At 42.8% G+C, this 27,266-nt stretch overlaps 1 protein-coding gene across 4 annotated transcripts in view; it reads right to left on the reverse strand.

Annotated features, from left to right (window-relative positions):
• Positions 1-26,862, reverse strand: part of ERCC6 (ERCC excision repair 6, chromatin remodeling factor) — a 72,883-nt gene extending 46,021 nt beyond the window's left edge. For 3 of the 4 annotated variants that reach the window (XM_068548045.1, XM_068548043.1, XM_068548046.1), the window contains exons 1-5: positions 26,761-26,862; positions 20,922-21,357; positions 18,904-19,024; positions 16,874-16,985; positions 11,411-12,131 (exon numbers count right to left, since the gene is read on the reverse strand). In XM_068548045.1, coding sequence (XP_068404146.1) covers positions 11,411-12,131; positions 16,874-16,985; positions 18,904-19,024; positions 20,922-21,343 — 1,376 coding nt within the window. In that variant the 5' untranslated portion in view covers positions 21,344-21,357; positions 26,761-26,862. The remainder of the gene's footprint in view (positions 1-11,410; positions 12,132-16,873; positions 16,986-18,903; positions 19,025-20,921; positions 21,358-26,760) is intronic. The other variant, XM_068548044.1, reaches the window with a different exon arrangement.
• Positions 26,863-27,266: the final 404 nt, after the last annotated feature.

Consider the following 27,266-nt stretch of genomic DNA (forward strand, 5'->3'; position numbering starts at 1 on the left):
ACAGAGGCAATGTATAGTCCAATACAATCTGCATGTGATAACGCAACGCACCACAAATGCTTGACAGAACTCCTGAACGTGTATATTTGCACAAAAACTATGACAGTCTGTCAAATGGATGTTCAGTAAATGACTGTGAATAGCATGATCACCATGAGTAAAGACACCTAGTCATCAGAAGGTACCTGCTGGAATATCTCAATTTAAAAGTTCTAGAACAGATTTGTAAACAGTAAATTGTCATGAAGTATGGCCACGTTTAATACAACAGTAACAAAAAGATAGCTACAGAATGACCTAAAACTGGTTGGGGGCAGGTCAAAATTAAGATCTGGACCCCAGTGATCTGAAATCTTAAATATCTGAAATGGCCTGGAAATGTCTACATCCTGTTGTTTCGACAAATAAGCTAGATAACAGATTTTAAAAGTGGGGGGGAGGGTAAGTAGTCCAATATTTACATTTTTGGAAAAGAAATAACTTTTTCATGTTTTCTTTCCTCTCGTTTTAAAAGAGCCACACATGTAAGAGTCACAGCTGCAGCCACATAAAACCAAGCGGGCCTGGTGTTCTCTGGCAGGGTTTCCAACTCCCCACACGACTGCCGTAGTCAGCCCACTGCCGACTCCACTGGCAGCTACTCAGAAGAGAACCCAGTAATAAACATAAACTTACAACTCCAATCAGATGCAGGCAGGGCAAATGCTCCTTGGCTTCGCCGCACTCACGCAGGAATGAGAAATCAGCCCAGGCTGTGGGACCTGGGGCTGATACGGCAATAATGATCTGTCAGAAGCAACTCGGACCCAGGGCCAGATTGCTAGCAACGCCGCACAGTCAGCTGAACTGCACCAGAAACATACGCCCTTCAGTTGTAACCTACTGGCACGCCTTGTCGATGGAACCCTTAGGATACACCTGAGAAGTTAATTTATTTTCGAAGGAGAATTTCCAGCATTTCAAGGATGTTCAAAATGCCGGGGCAGAAAAACACGGCTAGCTGCCCCTGTGCTGAACTTCAGAGCCTCCTCTCTGCGCACGTGCATGCCCCGTACTGCCCCCAACCTCCCTCCCCCACACACCTGGGGACCCTTCAGAGCTCCGCCCGAGTAGCACCTCTGGAAGACGTCGTCCCTGACCGGCCAGTTAGGCGTCCCATCCTCCAGGTAGGTGCCTTCCCAACACCACGGTACCTGGGCACACCTGACGTCTCCACTAGAACGCTAGCATCTACCAGAGTGTTAGTTAGCATCTTTTGAAATCCGTATCTGTCTCCCCCATTAGGCTGGGAGCCACTTGAGGTCAGAGACTGTCTCAGTCATTTTCGTATCTTTAGAGACTAGTACAATGCCCACCTCACAAGACGCTCAATAAATGCCGAGGGAATGAATGAACGAGGTTCTGAATTGGGCTAGGGATGAGGAAGACACCAGGGGTAGAGAAGCATGGCTTGAAAACGGTCAAAGTGGGTCCCTCAGAAATGGGTTCAAGAAACGTCCCGTTCTACCTCCTTTATGGCCTGCCTCCTGCTGCATTTCCTACCCCTTCTACATACGTGACTTTAAAGTACTTCTCCGAGCTGTAGCCACTGCCTAAACGTGGCTGGGCCCACTGCAAAGAATGAGGCCTGGCAAAGGGTGACTGCAAAGCCAGGTGTTTAATTTAGAATTTTATAAGGAGGAAAAAAAAGGAGAGGAGGGTAAGCTCATTACGTTGAATGACAAAAATTTTGTAAGTTATTTTCAAGCCCTGATGTCTGTTTTTGGGGGCTTCCCAGGGGATTCACTTTGCAACAAGACTGGTTTTTGCACACCAGCTGATAGGAAGAAATCAGGAGTCCTGAGTTTGGGTCCAAGCCTCCCTCGGACCAGGTGGGAAAGGCTGAGCAAAAGGTTCAACTTTTTATGAAAGACTTCACCGTCTAGCAGAGGAAAAAAGAAGTTTAACTACCCTTATATTTACATTACTAGAAAGGAAATAATGTTTCTAGTGTTCCCACTTTCCTCTTTTTCTTTAATCCATACATATAACAGCACAGCTGCAACCAAATAAAACGAGGTGAGTGTGTTATTCACTGGGAGGTTTTCTAACTCCTATGGTCCCTCAGACTCCAGGGGCAGCCATTAGAGCAGAACCCAGCAAAAAACACAGATTTCAGATACCCACTGAGAAGGGAAAACCAGATGCAGGTCCGTAACTAGTAAGGGGAGGTCCGAACTTCAGAAACATCATTTAAAGCCACTGCATTTGTCTCCTCGACCACACGGTGAGCCAAATAGGTCCTTATAGGACTAAATGAGATAATATGGATACTATACCCTTTGGAAACTATTTTTTAATACTACATACATGTCAGATACTGTAATTATTGGCAGGAGATCACACAAAAAAGTAAAATTGAGAAATTTTAGTTAATTGTAGGTTAAATGTGAATAAATAGTAACAAATGTCAAGACACTTGGAATCGCAATCTTGGGCAGGCAGGAGTTGAGTGCAGCCCCCAAGTCTAGAAGGCCATCATGCTACTGCACCTGTACTATCAGCCAAGATCAAGATCATCATGGTCACTCTAGGCACAATGCCCTACACACCTAGTACAGCAAGGAATGTGGAAACTAAGCCTTACAAGGCACAAGAGAAGCATCGGGAACACTGACCTCAGAACAGAGAAAACTGTGAGGAACCAAAGTGTAATCTTGACCTATCCACACTCAGAACCAATAAGCAGGCTGTGAGGTTGGAAGAATGCCCCCTGGGCAGATGTCTAATGACCCCTAGTATGTTCAAAGGAGAAATAATTTTTTATTTCTCCCCAAACAATTACTGATAACGTACTTATAGTCATACAGATATTTTATCACTAAGTGGACCTTAATCATACTAATAAAAAAATGTATGAGAGGTAAGAAAAGCCTAACATCAAACAAAACTAAGTTTATAACAGCTGATGAGTTGCCTATGCATATTACATACAACTGTTAAAGTGCTTTTTACCTTGGAAGAACGTCACGTCTTCATACATATCAATATTTATATAAGCTCTTCCTCATGACTCTCACAGACCCTCTTACTGGCTTGATGGAATCTTTGTAGTAAATGTTTTACCTAGTGGGCATGCAAATAACAAGAGTAGCTAATATTTGTTGAGTGTCTGACATTTGCCAAATATCTTAGATGTATTACCTTTTGTAATCCTCATATCACCCTTGAAGAAGGTACTGCTAAGATCCCCATATACAAATGGGGAGATATACAAGACCTCATAGTTATTAGGGGCGACTGTGGCATTCTGACGCCATGGCCTGTGATTTCTACCCCCTATGCCATATATTACCTCCTTAAGTAACACTGGCTAGCTCTGGACAAGCTGTGTTTTGAAATTATATATACATACATATTATGCAAACATTTTTTAAATTTAGAGGCAGAAAACAAACTCTAAGTAATAATAACAACTAATAGCTACCGATGCTCACTGTGTGCTGGGCACTGTTTTAAGTATTTATATGTATTAAATAAGTTAATCCTTACAACCCTATGAGACAGGTACTATTCTTAATCCCTTTTTCACAATTAAAGAAAGGTAGGCAGGGACAGGTAAAGCAGCCTGCTCAAGATCACCAATGTGAAGATTCTAACCCAGAGTCTGTGCTCCTAACTGTTGCATAATCTTGCCTCTCAAAAAGTATTTTCAAACTTCCGAAATTCACCCCTTTTCTCATAGCACCAGCCAAAAGGTCAATAATCACCTCTTTAAATGCTATACAGTGAAAACAACTGTACAAGAGCAAATCAAATTCTAAAACTTCAATTCAAATTTGTCTCAAAAAACATCAGTGCTAAAAGTTTGAGGAGAGGAAAGACGGCCTTCGTTTTTGTACGATAACATGATTCCTTCCCCACCTCGCTACTGTGCAGAGTGGGTCAAAACTCACTCTTCACTGGACACCTGTCAACTTTTCCAAGTAACAGTTAAAATCAGCTTAGTAATTCTTTTGACTACAGGTAATCTGGGCTGAACAAACACGTAAGATACACTTAATACCAGACAAACCGATATACAGGCATACCTTGGAGATATCACAGGTTCAGTTCCAGACCACCGCAACAAAGCAAATATTGCAATAAAGCTAGTCACGTGAATTTTGTGGTTCCTCAGTACATATAAAAGTTGTGTTTACACTATACTGTAGTCTATTAAGTGTGCGACAGCATTATGTCTAAAAGAACAATGTACAGACCTTAATTAAAAGATGGTTAGCCAAAAAAACGCTAACCACCATCTGAGCCTGCAGTGAGTCACAGCAGTAACGTCAAAGATCACTGATCACAGATCACCATAACAAATATAATAATGAAAAAGTCTGAAATACTGTGAGAATTACAAATGTGACACAGAGATATGAAGTGAGCAAACGCTATTGGAAAAATGGCAACGATAGACTTGCTTAAGGCAGGGTGTCACACACCTTCGATTTGTAGAAAGCGCAGTTATCTGTAAGCACGATAAAACGAAAGGCAATAAAAGGAGGTATCGCCTATACTCAAATGCCTACACCAACCTACAAAAAAGGCAAAATATACCTATTAATGGGAATTATCAAATATTAGTAGCCCGAGATTATATATTAATAAAATGAACATGCCCTCTCCAAAACTTCAAGGAAGTCACGTATTTTGCTGCTTGAAATTTACAACTGACCTTATTGCTCTGTTTTCATTTTTACGTTGCAAGAGCCACCAAGATCTGTAGTTGATTGTGAGGGAAAAGTCACACATCATACAGTTAAATCATTTCTAATATAGGGTGAAATGTCAATCTCAGGATCGTTCTCCACTTATTGCAATATCCATGAAAAAATTCTACAACAGAAGCACAGTGAGTACAATTTGATTTTTTAAAAATATACTCAAGGCACCTAGCTGGGTATTTAATATAGTTTGCATTTCTGTAGTGCAATAGGTTTTCTATTTCAGACAGATAAGAATTCCTTACAGATTAGTCTAATTTGCTAAATTGAGATACTCAGTGTTTTACTTTTCTTATCTGCCTTTTTATGGTCTATCTGGTGGACTTAATTGGCACATCTGAGCAGATGAAATACTCTCAGTTAGGAGTCCAAATCTCACAGAGTAAATTAAGACTGATGTAGACAATTATGCACTGGAGCTGAGGATGAGAGGTGTGTGCAGGGCACGGAGCAGAATTAGTCTTCATTTGTGTCTTAGCTTCATCATTTAAAAGAAGCCAGGATGCTCTCTAAGAAAAGTCCTTAAGGGAGTTAACTTTTTCTTCTCTCTTTAAAATATAGAGTCCTAGAAGAAGAAAAGAACACAAGTTTATTTCTTGAGAAAGAAATCAACTCCCAGAAACTGATGACAAGAACAATCTTCAAATAATTATACTTAGTTTCTGGATCAAATCTAGATTAAATTTTTACCAAATTCAGATTTTTAGAGATCAAATGATCTGCGTTTTTTTTTTTAAAAGGTACAAGCAAATCAAGCTCTACACTGTATCAATAATTTGGCCTTTGCCTAAGTGTGACCTGAATCCGTGTGCAGCACAAAGAAAGATGCAACTGAAGGATAAACATGGGACAATCGCAGTGCAAAGGGATTGGCTCTAGGCAAAAGGAAGAGGAAGAGGCTCGGTGAAGACAATAAAATGGAGACAGAGCAGCTGAGACTGTGGTTCTAGGAGGCATGGCCTTTAGCGCCGTTTCAAGCAAAGGAATGGGGCCTGCAAAAGTGTGGGCTTGGTCCTCATCAAGCAACGGGAGAAAGTGATCACTGAGGCCATGCTTTCTGAGCCCAGCGCACCAGTCCACACTGACAGACCACTCCCTCCTGACCCAAACCACCGGCTTCTCCACTTGAGGCTATCCTGGGCTAATGACTTCAGCTTTCTCGGCTCAGGTTCCTATCTCCTAGGGCGCTGTGAGGACTAAGCCAACAGATCCACATAAAGTGAAGCACTGCCAAGTGGTAAGCGTTCACTAATGTCAGCTATCTTAGTCCTCATAACAACCTCCTCCCTCCCCCACGGATACCACCCTTGCTCAGGCCTCCAAATTTCAAATCCAAGAGACTTTTTTCAACATTTATTTATGAGCTTTACTCATCTCGGCATCTGAAAATACCGACAGCCTTCCCCTCCTAGAACTACGCATGTATACAGCTAAACCCTCCAAACCAGGATCCAACTCACCCCTGGCCACAGAAGCCACAGTGCTCAAGGGAGAGGGTGATGAAGATACCATTTTCCCAGATGATTAAGCCTTACGGAGGCTTAGAAGATACTCTGTAAGATTTACACAATGAATGGAGCCATCTGACCTTTTTTAACTCAAAGTTATTCACGGTAAATAAAGTTCAAAATGGGGCAAAAGAAAAGAAAAACCTCTAACGACAAAACTGTATTAGAAGCCAGTTACATCAACCGGTGTCATGACTACCGACGCGGGTTACACCACACCGTGAGGCAAATGCTATGCCCATCCACACCAGACCTGTCAAGTTTTCTAAAGTCCCTAGCAATCTCCCCAAATCTTCACCCAGCTGACTTGGGTCTGGGATTTGGTCTCCAGCCCAGGGAGGTAGGGGCAGCTATGTCCTGATTCTTGGCACCACCATGTGGCCACACATAGGTACTGCCCATTCCACCCCATTCCACAAGTGAAAGGAAACTGCCGTTTACACAACCCGGTCCTGGCTTCAAATCCCAGCTCTTAACCAGTGAGATCATGGGCAAACTGATCACCCTGAAAGGGCCAAGCTAAAGTGTTTGTGCAGCCTACTATAATTAGAACAACTGAAAGATATATATGCATAGGATCAAAGGCTGGAATGAAATATAGAAAAATAAGAAATAGAGGTGTAGGTAGTTTTTTCTATCTTAATATTACCACAATTTCACTATAAAGAAACAAGGAATTATCAAAAGTGAAAGGTCAGGGGCAGGGTATGGGAAGCCTTCAAACTATCTGGAAGTACCAATTCAAATCCATTTCAGGCTGTGATCTCAGCAGGTTGGCCCAAAGTACCAGGTAATCCGAGGAGACTCAGGCACCACCTACTGAAGAGTCTGTTTCTAAATTCTACTGTTCCCCTGACTGAGGATGGGGCGGGGCGGTGATTTACCCCAGCAGCAATACCAAGCTAACCGGGCTAGAGCTGAGCATTACATCCTCAAACCCCAACATCCTTACCAACAATTCTTTCCAACCTCCTCAAAGGTTTCCTAAATGGGAACATCGTAAGGGCCTCTGATGATGAGGAATGCTACCAACCTCACCTCAGAATTAGTGGGAGCTCAAAGCCCAAGTGCAGTGCCCAGCTCCTGCTGCTCCAGGCTGAGCCCTAAAGGTGCTCCCCACGTGATTCTCAAGCACACACCCTGAAAAGAACCCGATGAACTATTATATACAGCACTGAGCTGAATAAACTGACCCCAAAGCTCCTCCCCAGGCCCTCTCCTATGTGAACACAATTGTGCAGGGTACATAAAAGAGAAGTTTAGAGAAAATGATATACAAACTCAATCTGCCGAAGGTCACAGCCTCAGAAAGGAAAAGAATATATAAAGTCCACTTATATATATCAAAGTAGTTCCCAAACTTGCCAGTGCATCAGAATCACCTGGGAAAGCCTTCTTAAATTACCACCTGGTAATTCCACGTACACTTCTTGAATCAGCACCTCCAGCGGTGGAGCTCCCAGTGATTCTGCAGGATCAGCCCATGGGCTGGGAATCTTTGCCTTAGTCTATGCTCGTTGCCAAGGAAATACAGCTGTTAGGTTAGCAACTTAAACAATGGCTGGCAAATGGAAATAGAAAGGAGAGATTCACAGTATAGGTTTAAATCAAATTATAAATGTTCTCCCTAGTCGTGCCAGCAGGAGATAGACCTTATTTGGAAGTGCATCCTCTCACTCGGGGTGTCAATGGACCTACACTCCAAGTCTGACCCAAGCAGTACGTCCACTGCTGGGGAAAGAAGCAAGAGTTGGTGACATTTTTTGTTTGTTATATCTCACTGTTGGCAAACAGTTGGCATGTTGCTTGCTTCCCCCTGTTGTCCCCGTGCCAAGGTAGACATCACCAACGGATTGCGGCACTCTTTCCCAGGGAAGCCAAACAGGCCTCAGTCTCCCCCAAACAGATTACCACTGCCAAAGGTGGGAGCTGGCGGGCAAAGGCAAGGGCTTGTGCCTTCCCTGTCCTGAAGTGGCAGCTTAGCAACTGGACTTCTCTGCAGACCACGGCCACCACGCCAATACCCAAAGCAATCCAAACGAGACCCTTGAGGAAACAACGTGCCCCCAAAGCAATGCAAGTATTTTCCTGTTCAGTGATGCACCTGAAGTTCGGGGGTAAATGTGGCAAGTTTTTAACCTGCATCCTCAGGTCCACATCAACATATCTGAATGACCCAACAGACCAGGCCCAGTGCTGGGATGAACCGACTCCACAAAATCTTCCCCAAATACCTCAGTCCGATTTCATTATGCCCTGCACACTGGTTAGGTCCCGTCTGTGCCCACGTCCCCTAAAAGACTGCAGATTCCTCACAGGAACCCCTAGACGCCAGTCCTAGAATGGAGATGTGCATTCATGCAGTGAGAGCAAAGATGAAGCGATGGAGTTGACCTCACAGCTCAACTGGAAAATGAACCAACTACACTGAGGGAACCAGGATTGCAGATCTCTGATCACCTGGTGGGGAAAGGTGCACGTATGAAATGTTTGGTCTTCTAGGCCACTCTGGGCTCACCAGGGACACATATCACCCAACACTGAATGTGTGTTATTTCTGTTAAGTGTTTGGCACCTGGAGCTCCCAGACCCTAGCTTTCTAAAGCAGCAATAGATTTTAAGGAAGACCTCACAACTGAGAGCCATACCCTAATGGAAACGTGAGTACCCCAAAATTAAAATAAAAAATAATGGATGCTTTGTAAGATCTATTAGCATTGACATGAATAAGAAACGACAGAATATTTGCTTCTAAGAAGTGGCCCATCCATCACGGTACATTACCAAAGGTATGAAAATCAGGGAACACCATTGAGGAGACAGCCTCCAAATGCAACAGAACAGAGAAGGAAGCAGGATAAAAATGTTGGAAAGGCAAAATACACAGGCATTTTACAAGATGGTTAAAACTCCCAAGACTGATCTGAAGTCTTGGGCTAAGTCAGAGAAAGCAGGATCTTCTACTATCCAGATCCAGAAAAGGTTAAGCTGTAGAAAAGGCCTGACGGGAAATTCCCACTGAGAGTCAGCTAAAGCTAAAGACACCTAGTTAGGACTAATCCAGAGCTAATGAAAGACCTAAGACTCTCCAAGTTGAGGGAATAAAGGGGGTGAGATGTCTAGGAGTCACCCACTTTCACTTCTATGGGTTCAAAACAGCATTATAATTAACAGGGCTATAACCAACACATATTTAAGTCCAAAAGGTACCTACCTTGGGTACATATTCCTAAATTCTAACCATTAGGAGAAACTCATTTTCTATGTTGTAAACTATACGGGGCTTTAGTCTTCTTATCCATCAACAAACCACGGCTAAGGTAAGAAATCCTAAAGTCTTTTTCTTCACTCAAGGGGATACCATTACAATTTCCTTCTGTCTACAAAGATCAACAACAAGAAATAACAAATTATAGAGTGACTGGCAGTTTTAAAATATTCTTAATATGCTTCTCAATCCTGAGCATTTTATTCTCTTTTAACATCCCCCAATCCAAAGGGTACCAAAGGAGATGCAGTATAAACATTTAAATGTGGACATCTGCAGTTTAACAATTATCTACCTTAATAACTGTAGCTATAAAATTTTAAGAGCTATAGTATTTTGGTGGCAATTAAGAGTTATTGATATCTCTGAAATTCATTTGAGATTTTACTATAACTTGAGCAAAAAACTGGCTTCTAATATGGCTTTGGAAATAACAGTTTTACAATCTTAACGTTATTAAGAAAAACTTATTGCCGTGAATTTAAATTAAACCCGTATTTAAAATTCAATCAAAATAATTGCTCTTGATCAAAATACTGATATACTTAAAGTATATTTAATATTGACTCAATTTAATGGGAAGAATATTCACTCCACTTATAATCAATATGTTGAGATTAACACTTTTATTAATTCTCTACAATAGTTAAGAAAAAGACTGATGCCACTCACTGTTCAGACAACTTTACAGATATCGAATGTGCAAGTTACAATGAGAAATGACAAACATTAAGCCACTCCTCAACTCTGTCTTGCTGCATAAGGTACTACCACAGTGAGAGTGTAACAGCTCTCTTAAAGACCTGGACTTAGGTTGCAGGTACTCAAATCACTGGTGAAAAGAACTATGCTCATCTGCTTCTAAAAGGATGTATGTGGCAGTCTGGATGTAGGGCATCAGCAGCTCTAAATAACAGAAGAAAAGAATATCAGGTCAATCTTCATTCGCAAAGGCCCGTGGAAAGCTACAAGAATTATAATAAACTAGGTCTCCCTACACTGAGAAACAAGAAAAAACTGTTGAGGACTGGGGAAAAAAGCCACCCTGGGAGCAGGTATTAAAAAAGTAATCTGTTAAGCAGATTCCCACATCCCTTTGAGTCTCGCGGCACTCTTAATAAGCTAAGGCGTGAGACCTGAGTCGCACAACGTCATGCTCCGTGGGACATGGTGGAGACTGCAGCATACACACTGGTTTTCTTGACTCAGAAAACGTGTGGCAACATGCAGTGCGGACCCCACAAACAAACGTGTTCACCTTCCTTTTACTTACTTACATCAGATACTGAAAAATTCACGGAAATAAGAAGCCAAAGTTAGTCTCTAGCATAAAAAAACAAAGGGCACAGGAAGGGTATGCTGGGCATAGGAAGCCCATTTCTGGCACGGTATTGTTGAAATTCTGTAGAGAACTACTTTTTCAAGACAAGGAAGGAGGGATTTAGGAAAGCAAGGTTTTTCTTTCATACACTAAAACTTAAATTTCAGCTCTTTTTTGAAGGAAAGTCTCCTAAAATTACTTTCACCCAACACACACTACACAAGCCAACCTCCTCCAGCTCCTGCCCCTTGTGGCAGGGCACCCACTCTCCATGTGAAGCCACACAGCTCCTGCTTTAGTCCTAGGCATGCCTCTCGCCCCAGCCCTCCCCCTAAGCTTTTCTTCTTAGACTTGCCCTCAAATCTCAATGAAGACCCCGAAGTAGAAGCATCTTGGGTCAGCTCCATCGAGGACTCAGGGGCTCTGATGGTTCTAGCAGGCTAAGGTTGCAGGAAGTCCAACCTTTGGATGAATGGAGGTCTAATATATTACGCTAGACTAGAACTCATTAATAAACCTAGCACCTACGATAAAGCAAGCAGTACAATCCCTGGAGACTGACCTTAACCGCTGCTTATAATAATCTTCATCTCCATCATCTTGGCATCTCACTACTTTCCGACCTCCTCCTCCTCCTCCTGCGGCTTCAGCTTCTTCCCCAGAACTTGGAAAAAAGTCATCATCAGTCTCCTGCACTGTGACTTTCTTCTGCCGTTTCTGGCGACGGAGCACCAGTCTCCGATCACAGTCGGTGCCTTCCCCGGACAGGTCAGCCCCTGCCGCCTCCTCCAGCTCCTCCTCCGTGGGCAGGTACTCGGACTCTTCACCCTCAGAGTCTCCCTCTGCCTTTGGCCTCATATCACACTCCAAGGGGTTCTTTCCCTTTAGCAATCCCACCTGCCCCTGGAACTGAAGAGCCCTCTTCTGGAGTTTCTTGATGTGTTTTTTCAAGCGCTTATCTGTTTTCGAGAGAACTTTGCCTCTCTTGTCTGGTTTGTTTTCATTGAGTGTTGAGCTCAGCTCAGAAGTGACCGAGGCTGGGGCTTTTTTAGTTGCTCTTTTATTACAAGCTTGCTTCTTTCTTTCCAAGGACAGTTTTGCTTGATCTGCCAAATACTTTTCAAAATCTGATGTTTCGTTGAGCATTAGTTTTCTGGGCTTTTTCTCCTGCTTCTGAGGGATCTGGGTACCAAAAGGTGTCATCTGACCAGTGCGGACGAGCTCTTCCCAAGCAGTCTCCTGAGCAGGCATGAGCATGCTGCCGAGGCAGGACGGCCCTGCTTCTGAAAGAGGGATGACAACACGTTGGGCACTAGCACAAAACTTTCCAGGAGAACAGTGGATATGTGCACTACTCAATACATAAATTTAAAAAAAAAAAAAAATCACTGACGTACTAAAGTAGATGACGTACTAACGTACAGTGTGTATGAAGAACAGAGTGAAATTTCCTATAGCATTCATGACGTATTTAGTATACTCCTGTTCAAAAAGGTAACTTCTCAATAACTTTTCCCAAAACACTGCATTATCAATATACTTTCTGTGCATCCAAAGACAGACCCAGTCGTATGTAACATACAGAGGGAGAAATTTTACCATGTTTCCTTATCAACTGCCCTTGAGGAAGCAATCTCCCAAGTTTCCACGTCACTGCTAATACCAGCATTCAGATGGACTTAAATACAAGAGACAGCAGAACTGAAAATAGACATCTAAAGAATCAGCATGTACCTAAATAGGTAAAACATAAATGCTGCCTCCGCACTGCCCAATAGGAGAGTCACCATATGGCTACTTAAATTTACATTGAAAATTCATTCTCTCAGTGGTACTGGCCACATTTCAAGCACTCAGTAGCCACATGTGGCTAAAGGCTACCATAATGGACAACACAGACAGCATTTCCACTACTGCAAAAAGGTCCACTAAACAGCACTGTTAGATGTGTGAAGTTAACTGACTGAAGGGATGAACTAAAGTTGGAAGTTATGCCGTAATAATAGAAAGCCACCCAGAAATCATCCTTCTTTCATTAGTTGAAATTAATCTCTAGCAAAATTACTTTACCCATAGCCAAAATACCAAAAGAAGCAAAGGCTTAATAGGAAGGAATCCATATTCTAAAATCTGTATTTCTTATAGGCCATAATAGCACAGTGCAGTTTTTCATTAAATGTGCACTGAAGAAAAACATACATCAGAAAGTGCACAAATCCTAAGTGTACAGCTCAGTGAATTTTCAGAAAAAAAAAACAAACCCATAACACCAGCATCCAGATCAGGAAGCATAAATTACTAGGACCCCCAGATATGCCCTTCACGGTGCCTCCCAGCTTCTACCCCACAAGATACTGACTGACCTATTAACACTGTAGACAAGTTGTACCTGGCTTTCAACTTAATGGAAATGGGAATGTCTGTACTTGTATCTGGTTTCTTTTGTTCAACATTATGCTTGTGTGAGTCACACTTACTACTGAATATAATTGCAGTCTGTTGATTCTCATTGCTGTTAGTATTCTATTATATAACTCTACTACAATTTTTCCATTCTAGTGTTACTGGACGTTTGGGTAGTTTCCAGGTTTGGGCTACTAGGAATAATGTTGCTATGGGTATTCCAGTACACATTCTTTGGTAATGTATGTATATAATTCTTTGGGTATATTAAGCTTTAGCAGGCACCACCAAACAGATTTCCAAAGTGGTCCTATCAATTTTAAGTTCCACCAACAGTGTTTGAGAGTTTCAACTGGTCCACATTCTTGCCATTCCACTTTAGCTATGCTGGTAGGCATGTAGTAGTACCACTTTGTGGCTGTAATTTGTATTTCCCTAGTGACTAGTGAACTAGGGAATCTTTACGTAAGATCTATTGATCTTTTGGGTAGCCTATTGTGAAGAAAATGTTCAAATGTTTTGCCTATTTTTCTCATATGTGGTCTGTCTTTAAAAGAAAAAAAAAAAAAAAGATTTCTAGGAGTTCTTCATACGTTCTGGACTCAAGTCCCTGGACTGATACAGATATTGCAAACATCTTTTCCCATTCCGCAGCTTGCCTTTTCACTCTCTTAAATGCTATCTTTCAGCGAACATAAGACCTTAGTTGTAACATAGTTCATTTATCAAATCTTTTCCTTTACAGTGAGCATTTTTGTGCCTTGTTAAATCTTTGCCCCAAGATCATGAAAATGTTTTCCTATGCTATATTCTAAAAGCTTTGTTTTATCCTTAACATTGAAATCTACAATCCATTTGGAATTTATTTTTGTACACTGTATAATGGGCCAATATTCACTTTATCTTCATGTGGATTAACCCAGCACACTTAGTGAAAAGACGATTCTTCTCCACAGCACTGTACTGCCACATCTGTCATAAATCAAGTAACCACATATGGGTGGGTCTGTTTGCTGGACCCTCTACTCTGTCCCATTGGTGTATTTGTCTATCCTTATGCCACTACAGTGTCTTAATTACTAAAGATTAGTAATAGGTCTGGATATTTTGTTCTTCTTCAAGATTGCCTTGGCCATTCTTGACCCAATGCGAGTTTATATAAATTTTAGAATCAGTTTGTTAGTGCCACCCACCCTCAGCCTACTCTTCCTACTCTACACCCTCTCCCTCAAAAAACTCCCTGAAATTTATATCGGGGTTACACTGAAACTGTAAGTGGATAGAACTGACATCATTACAATACTGTATCTTCCAATCTATGATCATGGTGTATCTCCCCATTTATTTGCCTTCTTTAATTTTTCAATGACATTTTGTAGTTTTTAACGTAGAGAGCACTGAAGAAAACTACCTTTTTTACTAAGAGTTATTTCCAGGTATTTGATTTTGATCATAATTGCCATCTTTATTAAATTTTATTTTTTGCTTTTGCTCGTATATAGAAATATGACTGGTTTTTATATATTGACCTTGTATCCAATCACACTGCTAAATTCACATAGTAATTCCAATAGACTGCCCATTGATTCTTCCGGATTTTTGATATGACCAATCACATATGCTGTAAATAATGATGGTTTTATTTCTCTTCTTACATTACTACACTATCCAGTACAATGCTGAACAGGAAAGGTGATAGCAAGCACCTCATCTCATCCCAGATCAGAAGAGCAAAGCCAACTGTTGCAAAGTTTATCCCACCTAATTCCAGGAAAGGATTCTTTAATCAGATAATCCTCACAACAATTAGGAAACTGATCACTATGTGGAGACTAGGGGAAAGGAAACCTCAGGGAAGCATGTGAGCAAAGAAATGAAGGTCTACTATGCTTATGCCCATCTCAAAGCAGACTTGGAAAGGTTAAAGAGTGTAGCCAAGGTCTATACCTGGGCAATACAGAGCTGGGGTATACAAAGCCTAGACGCTCTGTTCTCCTGCCCCACCAAACAGGGCATAGAGCACCAGGGAGAAGGAAGGTATCCCAGAAGGGATGGAGGAGGAAGGGTTATAAGAGAGACCAGGAGTCTGAAGTGTTAGCTGGAGCCCCACTGGAGAGGGATAATAGGAACCAGGAGTTCAGAAAAAGGGCGAGGCCATAGGTCTACAGATTTATAAGATACTAGAACCTAGGTGGCCACAAAAGCCATAGGGAATGGATGAGATTATTTGGGGAGAGGTAGTATGAGAAGGCGGTGGCTCAGGGCTTCCCTGGTGGCGCAGTGGTTAAGAATCTGCCTGCCAATGCAAGGGACACGGGTTCAATCCCTGGTCCACGAAGATCCCACATGCTGCAGAGCAATTAAGCCCGTGCTCCACAACTACTGAAGCCCGCGCGCCCTAGAGCCCGTGCTCCGCAACAAGAGAAGCCACCACAATGAGAAGCCCACGTACCACAACAAAGACTCGACGCAGCCAAAAATAAATAAATAAATAAATAAATTTATAAAAAAGACAAAGAAGAGGGCTCAGCAAGAAATTCTGAGAATAATCAACATTTAAGATAAGCCTAGAAAAGCTGGTCAAAAAAAACTAAACAGAAATGGTCAGAAGGCTAAAAGGAAAACCAGAAGAGAGACATGGATCCTGGAAGGCAGGGAAGTATCAGCTGCTACAGACAGGCCAAGTGGAGTTTTTGGATGGGGGAAGTAACAATTAATCCTGGGCCAAGTTTTACCAACCAAATAATAGGTAGCAAAAGACAGCAGCAAGTTTTAGTCAGCCAGACCAGGACAATAGTTTTTTTTACCAATGAGAAATATGGCATTTCCGCAGCAGAAAGCACTCCTCATAGGCCCAATGGATTCTGCAAGACGTTAATAGCACATCTAATATTTATTTTTTTCCAACGCCTCAATTAATTCTCACAATTCTCTTGTTTTACTGAATAGACTTCTGGAATTAGTAGAAAGTATTTGCCTGAAGGGTTTAAATCTATATTTCAACTAGTAAATAACTGAACAGCTACCAACAATTTCTAAACACACATGCACACACACTGACTACAAAGATATTTCGTTTCAGAGCTTATGCATCTTCCCGAAACGTTTTCCAAAAGATGCCCATCCAGGTCAGTGATACAAACAAAATCATGGCCATGGATTAAATAACCTGAATTAAGATGCCCTTTCTTGAACAACAGAATTGATGCTTGGAAAGCCTGCCAAATATGTCCCCAAAAGATATTTAAAAGCAATTCTATGAATGTTGATGGATGATGCGTGGTCAACAAAACGTAATTCAATCAAGATGTTAGGTGTCTATGAAATCAATTATACAAGCATGTTAAGATTTCTAATTTATTAGACGTAATACTAAATGCGCACCAGGAGCCTCCATTAGACTGAGTTAAAAATTTACTTTCTTTCTCTGAAACCCCATAAGACTTAAAATAGATTTGTTTCTACAGGTGTGGAGAATAAAATTTTCCTGTATCTCTTTTGTCACTAAGTAAACAAATGTATTTTTCCCAACACCCAGGCCAGAACTGAAGAGACACCCTCCACTGACGAGAGGCATCAGGCATCAATCCGAGAACAGAGACACTGTCCCCAGTATCCTCACCTGCATCCTCCTCCTCCAGACTGGCATGATCTAGTTCAACTTTCACCTCTGCTCCCCCAAGGATAGCCTGGAGACGTCTTTGTTTTGCTGTGATCTTCTTCAGCTGTTGTTCCTTAATTGGTAGATATTGAATACAAAAAACAGCAATGAAGTGATTAAATGTTAAATACAGAAGACAGCATTACAAAATTTTAAAAACTTTAATCAAGAGCAAAATAAAAATAAAACAGAACTATCACATATTACTATTACTACAGGAAACCTTACTTGAGTAACTGCCACTTTTCTAGCAGGAAGGAGCCCTCAAAGCATGTCCGTCGGGCAGCATCCCTGACCCCACCCACCCTCCTGACTGGGTGGCACAGCTCTCTACTTGCCTGAGCAGCTAAGTTCACGTGCACTGACTCTCCACTGACTTGGGAGGTGGAACTGCTCTACATGGTTTCCCCATTACACACTGGGTAAATCACTGAATTTCTCTGTTTCTGACCTTAGCAGCCAATGGGCTATGAGGTCAATAGGCTGTAGGGATAAGAAACAAACACAAATGTTCAAACAGTTGAAAAAGTCAGTCGCCTCTGATAATCTACCATATTTATGACTGTCCTTTATAGTATCCTACCCAATCACAAAATTTTAAAGGGAAAATCTATTTTGATATACCCTTTTATTCTGTCCTCCCCGGGCCCCTCTTTGTCTTGTCTCCCTCTACATCACCAGAGCTTGGATATGCGGCCATTCCTAGGGACTCCCTAATTAACTAGGCCTGTGGTAGGTGGTTCTTCTTCCCAAGGTCAAGAATGCTTGAACGCCAGACATGAGTGTGGGGCAAGGGGACATCCTGATTATAAACACCATGTTGTAATGACTTGTAATTCCTTTTACTGTATCTCACCGTTTTTCTCTCAGCAAACTCTCATGCAAAACAGCCTCTCTCTCTGAATAGTCTCTCTCTAAACAGCAAAAAGCTGCTAAAGAAAGATAGGAATGTATAACCAAGTTAGACCAGTACCTAAAGGGGCCTAAGACTGGTCCTCTCTGCTCTTCGAAACCCCAGCCCACCAGAAGCCCACTATTCACATGCTCCACGAGAAGCCAGGCGGTCTCCTCTCTGCTTTGGGGAGACCCCGGGTGCCTCAAGCCACTGTGAGCTCTGACCTTGGGGCTGCTGCTGTAGAGTTAAGTGAGAGAGACAGTGTGGGGAAGATCAAGAACCGCTGAGTGGAGAGCAAAAGGAGGAACCAAGGTTAGCCACACCCCACAAGTAGAGCCTGAATAAGAGCTGTAAGGACTCTACTCAGTGCACTGAATCAACTGCAAGCACAAGGCCATCTGCTAGTCACTTCGGATGGCAGCAATAAAGTGATCAAAACTAGTCACTTCTACCTCCTGCAATATATTGTCATGAAGTGTACATAAATTCTAAAAAATGTTTCAAACCTCATAAAAACAATGTCATAAGTAACAGACATTCCCTACTCTTAAGTCCTCCAACCCTAAGTGCAGACCCGGTCAGTGTGGCTGGGTGATGACTGAACACCAAAGGCCAGCCTCTCAGAACAGTGATCACGAGTGTGTGAGGGGCAAGGGCTGGGTCGACGGGAAACGTCTGCAGACAATCAGTGCAAGCAGGAGCTGAGCAGGAAAAAGAGCAAGTCCACACAAGAAGACAAGGAGACTGCATGAGAGGCCAGCATGCCAAACAAGAACCTAAGCTGGGGACAGAAAGTGGTGCCGCAGGGAGACTATGAAAGTACCCGAGTGAGGAGGCACACAAAGCCAAGAGGAACTTTTTCTCAGTTACGTATGTATGCGTACATATGTGTATTTTTAGAAACACCCTTTAAGCAGAGGATGTTAAAGGGAAACAGCCAAAAAATTAAATGTATAAAAGGAACTCAAAAGTTTCTGTTATAAATTTGCTTCACATCTTACCAGTACTTTTCAGAATAGCTATTTCCTAAATATTAAATAAGCCTAAATAATGACTTTTGCAAAAATGCAAGACTTGGTGTGTTATTTGGAGTCACCTTGTTGTACTTCTGTCGTTTTACAGAATCTAGTTTCCTGTTGATGTCTTTGTTGGTGGCAGCTTGAGGGCTAAGTTGTTCAATAATTTTATTGATTTGCCTTAGGGATGTCGTACATGACCTGAAAAAGAAGATAAAATGTCCATTTTCCACTCTGGTAACATCTTTTATAGAATAACATGAAGAGAGAAATGCTAAAAACATGTCCCTTTTACTTCTTATTAACTAAAAGACAAAAGAAACTAAACCAGAATACATATTCTTTTTGGCCACTAATAGAACTTGAAGGGTTATCAGAAGTCTAAGAAGACTGCTCATGTTTTTCTTTAATCTGGCCAATTTTAATCAGTTCATTCCCATTTGCAAGCAGATTCATTCATTCTACAAGCATTTTAAGGGTCTACTCTATTCAAGAGACTGTGCAAGAACAATAGGCAATAAGTAGTCCCTTTATATGAAAAAATGCATACACTTTTTTTGAGAGTTAATTTTTTAGAGCAGTTTTAGGTTCATGGCAAAACTGAGAGGAAGGTAAAGATTTCCCATATACTCCCTGCCCCACATACGCACAGCCTACCCCATTACCAACAACTCATACATGGGTGTTTAAAGGCCATTATGGAAGTCTCCCAAAGCTTGGAAAAGTACTAAAAATATTTAAACATCTTCTTATATAGGTCAGGCAACTGTGACAATATTTTTCTTTTGCATGACTAGAAGACTTACTTGCTGTCGTTTTACACTTTGTAGTGCAAAGAAAAAAAATCAATTTATAATACATTCCTCCTAAAACAGACATCATAGAATTGTAACTCCCAATTTCAAAACACAAATTCAATCTTGACACTTGTGTAATTTGCTGTTTGTACCCTTTGTGGATTTCAGGAGAAAAGATGTTATCAATGCAAGTTACTGGCAGTCTCAGTATGTGTCACCATCTGTCTAGTGTTAGGCGGCCTCTAGTGTTAGGTGATTCTGCAGCACCCTGCTCTGTCACCTCTGCAAGCAGTGGACACATTTCCCAGGTCAAATGTAAAACGTGTGTTCATTACATAGCATCGAGGTCCTCACACCTGAAGGTCAGACTACAACTATTGGAGAATACCTGCTGCTCAAGAGGCCCAAAGAACACACCAGAAAACTGTTAGCAGAAAACATGCCCTTTAAGTGCCAACAGCTGCTTGTGCCACAGCGCCCCGCCCCCCCCGTAGCCAAAAGCTCTACGTGCCTCCCTCCCCCTCCCCCAGCCGCTCCCACCTGAGACCACACCATCCCGCCACCCAGTCCTCCCCTTCCCCTTCCTGTTTCCCTGACACAGCGGAGAACACTGGCCAAGGGAGGGCAGACTGGCAACGGAGAGCGAGCTCAACTCAATCCTCCGCCCCGTCTTCCAACCCAGGTCCAGGGCACCCCCTTCCCCACCAGTGTGCTGTGCTCACACGGCCCAGGTCTGTTTCTCCTCTAAAGCACAAGTGAAGTCTCCATGGGACTTCACCTTTCTTTATAGAGTCAAAAGTACAACAGAAGAAAGGAGAAGCAGGGAGTTCTCACTGTTTCTAGAAATGCAAATCTGAAAAGGTACCAAAAGACTGGCCCTAAGTTTAGGGACAGGAAACTGGAAAGAAATTTCCAGGTTTGGTGGGGGGGGGGGGGGGGGGCGGATATGTTCCTTGTATCTGGGGTAGGACATATCAGAACTTTAGGAACACTTCTCCTGAGAACCATTCTGTGCACAAGCTTGCAAAATCTGCGGCACTGAGAACAGTGCTTCTCTCCAGGACATCATGCGTAAACAATCTGCTGTGAACTGAACTGAGCCCCTAACTACTGTGTACAACGCTTCTGAGCGAAAGGACTGGGTTTTAGACACAAGGTCAAGGACCACCCTCACTGACCCCATCCTCCAATTAAAGGTTCTATAAATCTCCTAAATTTCTGGACTATCACAGCTATTGTCTGAATTTCTCCATCATATGTAAATACAAACTCTATAATCAGAGAGAAGGTGGTCCACTCACGTGAGGTCGTCCAGCACTGACCGATACTCCTTCTCCACGTCGGCAAGCTGGGCCACGCAGCTGGCCTCGTGGATGGCGCTGTCCACCTGCTGAAGCACCCCTTGCTCCAGCACGTCCTGGTCATAGACGTCCACACCCAAACCCTGCAGCTCCAGGGCCTGTGCACTGGGCTCCACCGCCTGGATCTGATGTCTGTCGATGTGCAGCAGGGCTGGCCCTCTCCTCGGAAGTTCCGAGGGATACCCCTTGGCGGAAGTGGAGGGTCCATTAGCAGGGAAACAAGAGGGGAGGCTCTCCCCCAGCTCCACGTAGCCATCGTTTTCCTGCTTGATTGTCCCCTCTGCACTCTCACTGATATTCTGACTCTGTGAACAGTCTTGCTCCTGAGTTTGACTTGAGTGGGGGATTCTCTCATTTGGCATCCTCTACAGACTATCTAAAAGGAAAACAATTTTTCAGTAAGCCCTTCAGTTATATAGAATTGATAGTTATATAGTTTCTTAAATATCTTACAATTAAAGCAGACCAATTTCTAAAAAAATCAAGAAATAATCCTCCAATTATACATAAATTTAAGTTCCCAAGTATTTTTCTTAAAAGGGCACAAGCTATGGATCTTCTTGAGTTCTGATAATTGAGAAAAATTAACCAAAAAAAAAAAGCAGAAAAAATGCAGTATCACCAACAAACGACACTGGGGTAGCCAGCTAAGAAAGCTGGCAACCAGAATCCTGAATGATGCCCACAGAGTCTTCTCCAAATCAACTGAAGTCATTTCACTGCTGCTTTCCAAGTTAGCCTCTTCACTGCATTATGGCACAAGTGACCTACGTCGTAGTGGCAAGATCAACTGTAAAGTATAGATTTAGTGACTTGAGAGAGATTCTCTACAAATCTAACACTAAAAACTTTTAGGTTGAACTCCAAAAAACAGAAACTCTGAACAAGAGGTAATAAATAGCACCACTCAAATCAGAATCTGAGGAAGATTAATTAAAATATTCTCAAAAATAACTCAATTTCAATGCATGATATAATTTCTCACCATCAGGCTGGCAAAAACATGATGACTGATAATCCAGGATAGGCAAGAAAAATCCACTTTCACATAATGCTGGTGGGAACATAAGTTAGTAAAATTCTTTTGGAAGGCAATTTAGCAATATCTATCAAGATTTAAAATTCACATTACTAGGCACTTATTCCAGAGAAATACTCACATATACATAAGGATATTTATTGTAGCATGTTTTTAAATAGTTTTTAAAAGGCATTAAGTATTTTCAATGGTAGTGATATAAAAGCCAAGTAAGATGAAAAAAGTCACATCGTATGAAGACATTTATATTGGAAAACAACGTGTATCCACATCTGTGTGTATGGAATGCATTCAAAATGATCTGGAGATACAAACTAAACCTGCGACAGTTGGGAGGGGGAAGCAGAAGGAACAGGTAGGAATAAAGGGGAACTCTCACATTTTACTCCAAGAAATCAAGAACTCCTTGAATGAAAATGTGTTCGCTATATTGCCTGTATAACTCCATCGAATAAATACTTTTATATACATTAAAAAAAAAGTGACAGCTTTTCTTTTTATTTAACTGTGAATAAACTAAGGTTTCTTTAAGCACTGAAACTTTATTTCTATGAAATGACGACAAATTCCCCAACAAGCCCCCCTCATTCCTCATTAAATAATATGATCCCAGTGGCCAAGCACTAGGATACAAAGATGCCAGGAACTTAAGTGTCATCCTGCCCTGAGCAGCTCACTCTCTACTGGAGGAGAAGCATGCCAGTAACAACACAGAGGGGCAGGTCTGTAAAAGAGGTACAGGCAAGAGCCCAGGTGGGGGACTTCCCTGGTGACAGTGGTTAAGAATCCGCCTGCCAATGCTGGGGACATGGGTTCAAGCCCTGGTCCGGGAAGATCCCACATGCTGCGGAGCAACTAAGCCCACGCGCCACAACTACTGAGCCTGCACTCTAGAGCCGGCGAGCCACAACTAGTGAGCCCGCACGCCACAACTACTGAAGCCCACGTGCCTAGAGCCCATGCTCCACAACAAGAGAAGCCACAGCAATGAGAAACCTGCGCACCGCAACGAAGAGTAGCCCCCGCTCGCCGCAACTAGACAAAGCCCACACGCAACAAGACCCAACGCAGCCAAAAAAATAATTAATTAATTTTTGAAAGTTATCTTAGCAACTCAATAAATTCTTTAATTCAAATGAAAATCTCTGATCAATGTAGTCTTCAAAATTAACATTACCTACAGTATTTGGAGCAAGTCACTTTGGAATATACACTGAGATATTTTTCTAACAGTAAAGATACAGAATCTATTTCCCTTTTTTCCTTCTGTTTCCCTGTGACCAAGGGCATATATGATTTTTTTCTGTAAATTCTTTTTTTTTTTGAATTTTTGAATTATTTATTTTTTATACAGCAGGTTCTTATTAGTTATCCCTTTTGTACATATTAGTGTATATATGTCAATCCCAATCTCCCAATTCATCACACCACCACCACCCCCCGCCATTTTCCCCCCTTGGTGTCCATACATTTGTTCTCTACATCTGTGTCTTAATTTCTGCCCTGCAAACCGGTTCATCTGTACCATTTTTCTAGGTTCCACATATACACATTAATATATGATATCTGTTTTTCTCTTTCTGAGACAAAAAAGAGGCCAGGTGGGCACAGAGGAAAGGACAGTGCACTGGGTCTGGAGTTCAAAAAACACACACAAACTGAGATTTGAACATGTGACCCAGGATCTGATATACAGGAGGTGTTCATACACGCTGAAAGGAAGTAAGGTTCAGAGAGGAATCTAAAATAACAAGTCTGGTCTGGACAACTGAGTCACTCGTGAATTCAGTCACAAAAATATGAATCAGAAAAGCAGCAGATGGGAAGCAGGGAGAGCTGGCAGTAACGTGTCCAGCTGGCACGCAGGCAGAAATGCAAATCTAGGCGCTAGAGAAAATCTGGACAAGATGCGGATGCACTGGCAGAGTAAACAGCCCCAGGGATTCCAAGGCTGTGACAGGTACCAAAGATCCTTTTAGAGGGTAAGAAGAGGCTAACATTGAAAAGGTTAAAAGAGAACAGCAGAGTAAGAAAGTTCCTCCATTTGGGGCCGTTCTGATTATTTTCAGGAGAAAGGATAAGATTGGAACTCTATCATTTTCAACAGAGAGAGCAGGATTCTGGCTCAGAGTCTTCATACTAGCTGGAATTTAACAATTCTGTTTTCATTGTTCTTATTTGTATGTATACAAAGATTTCCTTTTCAGGTTAAAAAAAAGACATTAAATCCATCAAAATATTAAGTAATAACACTGTAATACAAAGAAAAGTTTAAAATAATAATGTTTGGAGAAAACTTCCAATAACAGAAAAAGAGTAAGAGGGCTGGGCTTCCCTGGTGGCGCAGTGGTTGAGAATCTGCCTGCTAATGCAGCGGACACGGGTTCAAGCCCTGGTCTGGGAAGATCCCACATGCCGCGGAGCAACTAGGCCCGTGAGCCACAACTACTGAGCGTGCGCGTCTGGAGCCTGTGCTCCACAACAAGAGAGGCCGCGATAGTGAGAGGCCCGCGCACCGCGATGAAGAGTGGCCCCCGCTTGCCGCAACTAGAGAAAGCCCTCGCACAGAAACGAAGACCCAACACAGCCAAAAATAAATTAATTAATTAATTTAAAAAAAAAAAGTAAGGAGGAATGCTTAAAAATGGAAGATAATAGGTCAAGTTCCAAAGGAAACCAGAAAGGGTCCAGTGGATTTGGAAAGCAGGTCACTAGTTACCTTAGTAAAAGAAACCTTAGTGGAGCAAAGGGGACAAAGCCAGACTGCAGTGGGATAAGAAGTGAGTAGAGAAGGAAACAGAGGCCTTATCCCCTTAAGGATACGCCATGGCAGGGAGATCACTGGAATAATAAAGTAATCAGAGGATGGGGTAAAGATGCTGAGTAATTGACCTTGGGGTCCAAGCTGGGTAGATTTTTAAAAAAACAAGCCAGAAGGGACTGGAAGAGGGAGGGAAGGAGGGAGAAAGGGAAGGGAAGGGAAGGGAAAAGGGAAAAGGGAAAAAAGAAATAAGGAGGCAGTCAAGAAGCCACTTGGAGAATGGACCAAAGGGCAAGTCTCCTGGGAATAAGAGATGAAAACAAGGAAGCTCTCCTCAGAAGGTAAAGAGTTTCCAAAGTGAAATAAATTATATGACATTCAATAAATATTTATGGAGGGACTTCCCTGGTGGTCCAGTGGTTAAGACTCCACGCTCCCAATGCAACGGGCCGGGGTTCGAGCCCTGGTCAGGGAACTAGATCCTGCACGCCGCAACTAAGAGCCCGTGTGCTGGCGCAGCCAAATAAATAAATATATATTTTTTTAATATTTATTTAAAAAAAAAAATTTATTGAAAGTCAATTACACCAGGCAATGTACTAGGTTAACTAGTTTCCGTCCCCATAGAGCTTAGAGGCTCTTGCGGATGACACACATTTTAAGAATTTTATATATACATATACATATTTACGTATAAGTATGTATTTATACATAAATTACACACACACACAAATGTAACTGTGGTAACTGCCGTAAGAAGTACAGGATTCTTTATGACAAAACAACAGAGGAGCCTAATTGACATTGCAGAGGTAGGTGTGAGGTCAGGGAGGTCTCTCTGATAAAGTGATATTTGAACCAGCATCTGAAGGATGAATAGGAGTTAACAGGCCAAAAGTGAACATTTTGCAAAGAAACAGCATGTGTAATTCCCAAGGCTGGAAAGAGCTGGTGCGGTTGGAAAAATGGAAGAAGGCTGGAGCATTGTGAGAAATCTTTATTTTATTTTACATGAATAACAGAGTTAAAGGAGCTGATAATGACTCCATTTATTGTGTAAATTCTACAAAACATCTTCTAACACTCTGCAAGGCTTAATCATCTGAGAAAACAATATCTTCATTGTCTTTCTTTAAGCACTGGGGCTTCTGTGGGATGAGCTGGATTCTGGTTGGGAGGTTTGGTTGAATGCATGCAGAGCTGGGGAGGGGAATGGGCATAAGTGAAGACTAAGGGGCAGGCAAGGGCCCTGAGGAAACACAAAGGGCCTGAGGAAACATGAACTTGGATTTTTCTCCAAGTGTAATGGAGTGACTTCGAAGAGTTTTAAACAGGGTGACGATGGCATGACCCAATTTATGTCTGTAAAAGACCAGTTGGACTACCGTACGGATAATGGATTGGAGGAAACACTGCAACATGGACATGTTGAGACACGTACGGGTGACAAGTGACAGAAGCCTGGAACAGGGAGACAGCACTGAAGATGGATGCTACGTGGGAAATCTTTCTGTTACGGAACTTATAGGCGGACTGCTCAATCCTCCTTCACATACTCCCACTTTTACTGTATCAATGCCTAAAGTGCCTGACTTGTACTTACCCCGATTCTCTCTTTCAAATAACAACTCCAGTGTTTTAATCGAGATCAAACAGGGCCGGGCTGCCCCTGCGCGCGGGGGCCGAACACAAAGCCGAAAAGTTGATGCTTACATGACGGCCCGCCTGCCCGCGGCGCAACCAGAAGCTGGGACACCCCGCGGCCCCCCCAGGTGAGCGCCCCGCAGCGTCACTTCCGGCCGCAGGTGGGCTGGCGCGTTAGGCTAGCGCCTGGCCCGAGGGCCGGCTCCCGGCCGCCCGCGCGGATGGGCTCGTTCCCGGCTGCCAGGGGTCCAGGCGGGGCCGCGGCCGCCTGGACAGCCCGAGCGGGCCCCAGACATCTCCCGCCCGACGTTCAACCCAGCCGCCATAACACTCACCCCAGGGCCGCGCGGCCAGCCGTACGGAAACGTAGACGCAGACGCCTTCACCAACAGCCTTGCAACCGGGACTGGGACCGGCCGCGGCGCGTGCGTCTTCTGCCCGCCGTAAGCGCCGCCCCCAACAATGACCTGACGGGCTTGCGCGTGTGGGGCCTAAGGCGCATGCGCCGACTCTAGAGTTTATTTTGAACTGTGGGCGAGACCACGTGGTTTGAGCGAAGACTGCAGCCCCGCCTTTCTACCTGTGAACCGGGTGCGAAAGTGGCGTAGGCTGCTGACCTGTGGCTTGTGACCAGCGCTTCACTCGTGGTGAAAAATGCCTCTGTAGTAAGGCGGTTATAAGAATTAAAAGACATGTTTCCAGAAAAAGAGAGAGAGGTACGTATACTAGTGTGCCGTGCGAATGTAAGTGGTTACAATTAACCATGAACTCCAAAAAGAAATTGAGCTTGGGGAAGGGAGCTGGCTTGAGCACTGCACATTTCAGTAGCCGCGCGCAGTAG

This window comes from Eschrichtius robustus, chromosome 7 (assembly GCF_028021215.1).
Source record: "Eschrichtius robustus isolate mEscRob2 chromosome 7, mEscRob2.pri, whole genome shotgun sequence".
In the NCBI taxonomy this organism is placed as follows: domain Eukaryota; kingdom Metazoa; phylum Chordata; class Mammalia; order Artiodactyla; family Eschrichtiidae; genus Eschrichtius; species Eschrichtius robustus.